We start from the raw sequence: 7,118 nt of genomic DNA on the forward strand, positions 1-7,118 counted from the left end.
GTGGGTCAGAATTGACTCAATGGCACTTAACAACAACATATGTATATATGAGGGGGCCATGAAAAAATGGAATTAAAAGATAATGGGATTTTTCCACAATTTTTTTGAAATTCCCTTGCATATACACATGTGGTAGTAGTGTGTTGTGGAGTCGGTTCTGACTCATAGTGACCCTGTATAGGGTTTCCAAGGTTGTAAATCTTTATGGGAGCAGAAAACCTCATCTTTCTCCCACAGAATGGCTGGTAGTTTCAAACTGCTGACCTTGAGGTTAGCAGCTTGACTTGTAACCACTACACTACCAGAGCTCCTTGCATATACACATATACATTAGCTATTGTCAGTTTTGTTAAGTCAGCTCCCATTCATGGTGACCCCATGTACAACAGAATGAAATGTTGCACCATTTGTTCAATTACTGCTGCATTCAAGTTCATTGTTACAGCCACTTTATGTTTTGACTGTCTTCCAACTTCGGGGACTCATCTTCCAGCATCAAATTGGACAATATTTTATTGTGATCCACAGAATTTTCATTTACTACTTTTCTAAAAGAGATTCCCAGGCCATTTTTCCCTAGTCTCTCTTAGTCTGGAAGTTCTACTGATACCTGTCCACCATAGATTACCCTGCTGGTATTTGAAACAGTGATAGCATTGAGTACCACAGTATGACCAACTGACAGACAGGTGGTGGATATGTATATAGTTATATACATTTAGGAATATAAACACATATGGCTTTATTTTATAGCTAAGTGTCCAACTGTTTTGTGGCTTTACCCAATAAACAGAAAAGAAAAATGCAAGGCAGTGAGTTAATAGAGGCTGCTCTAGGGTGAGCAGTTTATTGGATGAGTGTTTTAACTTACATACATTTTTACTGTTGTTTTCCATTATTTTGCCCATCACAGATTAGGGTTTTTGGAGGGAGAATCAATCTCTGAAGTAAATATATTCTCAGGCCTGTGGTGTATCTAAGTTTAGTTTCCATTTGTCACAACCATTTTCCAAGTAACCATAATACAAAATACTGTGGGCCTAAGAGAGGACAAATGCAGAGCCTCCCTGAGTCAGTATTTATCTTGTTTCAGTGGTGATAAAAACCAGGTCATTCTCAATCATAGAAACACAGACCTGGGCGTACTGAAACATATGTTATGTTCTCTTTATGTAATTCCTTGAGGCAGTGTTTTCCAAAGCAGAGGAGGGATGGCAAAGAACTTCTCTACCCAAGTGAGCATTATGGCCCAATTAATGTCTACAAACCTAAAGTAAAAAAGGAATGTTTCAACATTGTAGGTTTCTTACCAGCCTCTCTGTATGAAATTCTTAAAGACCAGCAAATGTCAGCATGCAGTTTAGCCCAAATTTCAGCTCTGCAAAGGAGAAAAAAAAGAAAAGCCCATAAAAATTGCTAGAATAGCTGATGGAACATGAGCGACTGTGAAAGTTATTGTAGGGAAGCCTCACACAGCTAAAGAAATAGCTCTTAATTTACAACCTGGGCTGACAGTCTGTTCCAGACTGACTTAACACTCCTGAACAACCCATCTCAGCACACCTAAGTGTCTCATGCCAAAGGATCCTAAGAGGGCTGGGCAACTTGGAAGGTGATGTTACACAGGCCCATATGGCGCACATCTGGCCAAAAATTAGGAAGAGAAAGAAATCAACTTCTCAAATCCACAGACAGGTGTTTGGGGCTTCCCAGGGGACCTGCTTATGAAGGGCAACAGGGAAGGCTCTGAACTGATGGTTAGTTAGGATACAACAAACATTCCTGGGAAATGATGAAAAATTGGTACAGGTCAGCAGGAACCAAACAGGTGGCAAAGAGTATGGCAGTCCCTATGCCTAACTCTTCTTGATAATCGCATCATTTTGAAGACACTTGAATTATTCAGATAATTGTAATCAAGACACCTTTAATAAGGAACCAAACAGCAGGCACCTGGTTAGAATCAATTAGGTTGCACCGCTAAATTATAAGGTAGACATTTACAGAATGACGAGATAGGAATTGTAGGTATATAGGCCTGCCACAGGCAGTTTAGAAACCAAATCGCTTCTGCCACATCATGTAAGCAGTAGAAAAATGGACTCACCATAAAACAAACACACTGCCATCAGTCAATTCCAACTCACAGCAAACTCCGTAGGATTTCCATGGGGCTTCCAAGACAGTCATTGTTTACAGGAGTAGACAGCCTTATCTTTCTACTGCGAAGCCACTGGGGATTTAGAACTGCCAAACATGCTGGTTAGCAGCCCAACGATTAACCCACGGAACCACCAAGGTTTTTGAGACTGTAAATCTTTACAGGAGTTTTCTCCCCTGTTGAGTGGCTAGTGGGTTTGAACTACGAATTCAGTTAGTACCCGATGCGTATCTCATTGCGCCAACAAGGGTTTCCTCTGAAAAATGAACAGGAACTCCTAAATACAGGATGTTGTTGTTGTTGTTGTTAAATACAGGATAACAATGAAAAATGGTACTGTTGTGGCGCCGTAGGCTAAGCTCTCCACCTCAATGTCAGTTTGAACTTCAAGGTCGGCGGTTCAAACTCACTGGTGGTGTGCCATGGAATCGCTTCCAACTCATGGTGGTGGTGGCTGTGTGCCGTGGAGTCGGTTCCGATTCATAGCGACCCTGTACAGGGTTTCCGAGGCTGTAAATCTTTGCTGGAGCAGAATGCCTCATCTTTCTCCCGCGGAACAACTGGTAGTTTTGAACTGCTAGCAGCCTGACTCCTGACCACTACACTACTAGAGCTCCTTTCAAACTCACTGTTTTTATTAAATGCCGTTGAGTCGGTTCCTACCCATAAAGACCCTGTATAGCTTTCCCAGGAGCAGCTAGTGAGCTTGAACCGCCAACCTTGAAGTTCAAACGGCTTTGCAGTCTGACACAATAACCCACAGCGCCACACCAGAACTTCAAAATCACTTCTTGTTGTTGTTAAGTGCCGTTCAGTCGGTTCTGACCATAGCGACCCTGTATAGGGTTCCCAAGGAGCGGCTGGTGAGCTTGAACCACCGACCTTGCAGTTCAAACAACTATGCAATCTGACGCATTAACCCACGGCGCCACACCAGGACTCCTCAGAAATCACTAGCCACTCCTAAAAATCCTATACAGAGTCCCTATGAGTCGAAATCGACTCAACGGCACTTAAGAACAATAAAAACTACAATGAGAAGGCCTGTCCTCTGGGCACGAAGAATTCTGCAGAGCCATGAAAAAGGACGAAGACCAATGAGGTTTTCTGTGCAAAGAGAAGTGAGCAGGCGCGGCATAGAGTGGGTCTTCCGCGGGGATGGGCTAGTGTGGCCGTGGCCCAGGAGGGTATATTTGGGATCTCCGCATGCTCTACACTGGGGCTGTCTTGGATGCACCACGTGCTTCCTGCTAAGGTTGGGGTCCTAGAGGGGAAGAGACAGGAGAGGTCCCAGGGGCAGCACTCAAGGAGCGGCAACAGCCCAAATCTGAGTTTCCTTTCCTAGTCTAGAAAAAATACCTAAACGGCATGGTTGGATCTTCAGGTCCTCAGCAGCAAGTAGAACGTCCTCTGCCGCGCGGGGGCGCAGAGCGCAGGCGCGGCGGCTGCGGCGCGACTCCGAAACGCCAGGGGTCGCTGTGGCTTGACCCGCGCACTACACGCGGTCGGGGCCGCGGAGCTCTGGTCCCTCTTGAGCACCTCCTTGCCGGTTTTCTGGGGTGAAAGGTTGCGAAGATGGCGACGGCCTTGAACGAGGAGGAGCTGGACAATGAAGACTATTACTCGCTGCTGAACGTGCGTAGGGAGGTGAGGCCTGCGGAAGGTCGCCGTCGGGGCTGAGACCCAGCCCGGTCGTTCGGTGGGGGCCAGACTGCCGGCGACTGCCCTCCCCTGCCACGGGCGGCATGGGCCCGGTAGGGAGGCCGCGTGACCCCGGCCGATGTGCGCGACCGCTGGCCTACCGAGGGGTCCCCACCGCCCCGACCCTTCTCGGGCCCGCCCCTATCCTCACTGTCAGCGGCCGATCGCCTCGTGGGCTGCGTCCTGACAAGGCCGGAGGCTCCTGCACCCACAGGCAGGAGCAGTGTCCTCGAGGTGACAGCCACTTAAGTGAGGTTCCCAGTCTTCCATGACCTAGTACCATGCTCGGCTCATTGCCCTGCCCTGGCTGTGAGGCTGTGCCATCAACCCCAGCCAGTAGGATGACAAACTGAGTCCCAAGCACCAAGGTCAAGGCCACCAGGGAAGGTACTCAAGGTTCTATTGAGTCCCAGTATTTTTCATGAGATGTCCTGCTTCTGAAGTAGGTCCAGGCTCAGAGCCACGTGCCTGTGCCCTTCGTTCCCCGTGGACGGCTGTCCAAAAATTGGAGGAGGAGCCTCATGGACATAATTTTCCTCCACTTGGAGACCACAGGTTGGGAAAGAAATGCCCATAGTACGGCCTTAGTATCCGCGCGCGTTTCCACACGCCAAGACTCCTAATGAAAGATAATGCCAGAGAGCTGCCCACGTGTATGGGACATAGTAGGGGCCCAAACATTTCCCTTTCATGGTGACAACTGTAGAGTCGAGGGACTTATGGTGTGGCGCTGTTGTAGGATCAGCACTGGACCGCGAACCACAAGGCCAGCAGTTCAAACCCACCAGCTGCTCTCGGAGACCCTATACAGAGTGGCTATGACTTGAAACAGACTCAACAGTACTTAGTAACAACACTGTAGAGTCAAGATCAGCATGAAGGGCTTTTAGAAGGCTTCCGAGATCGGGTCATGAGGTGAATCAGGTATATCTAAGCTTCTGGGTCAGATCTTTCCAGCCCTGCCAGACAACCCCTAATTCCAGATCTTAAGAGTACCGGTGATGATCAAAACTACCAAGTTTAACAGACTACAGTTTGTGGAGATTTCCTTGATGAGACACAGTGTAGATATAGCTAGCAAGTTTGTTTCAAATAAATCAGCTTGTGCAACAAAAACCCCAGTGGCTTACCTATCCCTAAAATGAATGTAAATACAAGGTTATTATGATCAAATTTAGTTATTACAACAACCCTATAAAATAGGTTTTATGATAATCCTTTATGTATAGTTGAGGAAAGCCAGGGCGTGGGAAGATTAAGTAATTTGCCAAAGTTACACTACCAGGAAGTGCAAAACCAGGCAGTCTGACCTCTGGAACCCAACTCCTGACCTTTGTGTTGTACTGCTGTCTCTGCTTACCAAAAATTCTCAGACTACAAAGTTACAAGTTTGAGTACCATGTCCTTGAGCACCACACATAAGAATCCCTCAAATCTATTAGTTACTGTTTACTATGAAAATATCCAGTGAAACATTTTGGGAATTCCAGATCTCGTTAGTCTGCCACAGGGCACTTGAGAGTTCTTGTTCTCAATTTGTAGTTAGATGGCACCTGACAACAACAACTAGTACGGCTGGTATGGTGCTATAGGATAAGCACTCGACCTCTAAGGTCAGTTTGAACTGTAAGGTCAGCAGTTCAAACTCACCAGCCACTCTTGAGAAACCCTGTACAGGGTCACTATGAGACAACCGACTGGGTGGCACCCAACAATAGCAATAGCTTTGTTTGTACAGTTGGCTGCTAACTAAATAGTTGGTGGTTCGAACCCAGCAGCCTCTCCACGGTATTAAGATATGGCAGTCGGCGTCCATAAAGATGGCTTTGGGAACCCCATGGGTCAGTTCTATCCTACCCCTGAGGGTTACTATGAGTCAGAATCAACTGGATGGAAATGGGTTTGGTTTAGGGCTATTAGTTTCTTTCCTTTCTAGTGAAATTGCCTGACTTGTTAAGTGCCATTGAGTTGGTTCTGATTCATAGCGACCCTATATAGGGTTTCTGAGGAACAGCTGGTGGGTTTGAACTGCTGACCTTGTGGTTCAGAGTCCAGGGCTGGTCCTACAGCACTGTACCAGGAGTCCAACAGATGACCAATAAGATACACAATAAGAGGCTTAGGTAGAATGCTAGGTAAACATTTATCAGAGGAATACCCTGAAACTCCTGGAATTTTAAGGCCTGTACTTGTTACTGCACTAATGGATGAGAACCAAAGAAATATTTGTTTAAAAGCATTTTATTTTTCCCAAAAAGTGAAGACACCGCCCGTATGTATGACTATATGTAAATTTTGTATATGTAAAGTCTCTATGAAGTGCACACCCTCTTCCTTAAATCATTTTGTCAAATGTGTGATGTCCTGATTTTCTCTCAGGATTACACTATAAGAGAATCTCTGACGTTGATTTCCAGAATTACTGAAATAAACCAGATCTGAAGTTGAAATAGCAGGAATAAATCAGAATGGAACTTTCTTTCCTTTCTATACTTTTTATTGTTGTTAAGTGCCGTCGAGTCGGTTCCGACCCATAGCGACCCTGTACAGGGTTTCCCAGGGTGTAAATCTTTACGGGAGTAGAAAGCCTCATCTTTCTCCCGCAGAGCGGCTGGTAGTTTCAAACCGCTAATCTTAAGGTTCGCAGCCCAATTCGTAACCACTACGCTACCAGATAGAAAGTTTAATTGACACATTTTAAACCGAATTTCTTCCTAATTAACTTTGGTGGTGGTGGTGTGCCGTGGAGTCGGTTCCGACTTATAGCGACCCTCTAAAGATTTCCGAGGCTGTAAATCTTTATGGGCGCAGAAAGCCTCATCTTTCTCCCGCAAAACAGCTGGTATGTTTTGAACTGCTGATCTTGAGATTAGCAGCCCAATTTGTAATCACTACACTACCAGAGCTCCTTTAAATAACTTTGTTGTTGTTAGGTGCCATCAAGTTGGTACCGACTCATAGCAACCTTATTCACAGCAGAATGAAACACTGCCTGATCCTGGGCCAACCTCACTACTATTGCCATGCTTGAGTCCACTGATGTAGCCACTTGGCCAATCCATGTCTTTGGGCATCTTCCTCTTTTTCTCTGACCTTACCAAACATGATGTCCTTCTACATTGACTGGTCCCTCCTGACATTATGTCTGAAGTATGACAGACGAATTTGGCCATCTTGGCCTCTAAGGAGCACTCTGGCTGCACTTCTTCCAAAACAGATCTGTTGGTTCTTTTGGCAGCCCATGGCACTTTCAATA

The 7,118-nt window shown here is 45.9% G+C and overlaps 1 protein-coding gene across 3 annotated transcripts in view; it reads left to right on the top strand.

Annotated features, from left to right (window-relative positions):
• The first annotated feature begins 3,728 nt into the window (after positions 1-3,728).
• Positions 3,729-7,118, top strand: part of DNAJC11 (DnaJ (Hsp40) homolog, subfamily C, member 11) — a 98,703-nt gene continuing 95,313 nt past the window's right edge. Inside the window, exon 1 of one of the 3 annotated variants that reach the window (XM_006873104.1) lies at positions 3,729-3,808. In XM_006873104.1, coding sequence (XP_006873166.1) covers positions 3,737-3,808 — 72 coding nt within the window. In that variant the 5' untranslated portion in view covers positions 3,729-3,736. The remainder of the gene's footprint in view (positions 3,809-7,118) is intronic. The other 2 variants (XM_006873105.1, XM_006873103.1) reach the window with 2 other exon arrangements.

The sequence above is a fragment of the Chrysochloris asiatica genome, unplaced genomic scaffold (assembly GCF_000296735.1).
Source record: "Chrysochloris asiatica unplaced genomic scaffold, ChrAsi1.0 scaffold00223, whole genome shotgun sequence".
NCBI lineage: Eukaryota > Metazoa > Chordata > Mammalia > Afrosoricida > Chrysochloridae > Chrysochloris > Chrysochloris asiatica.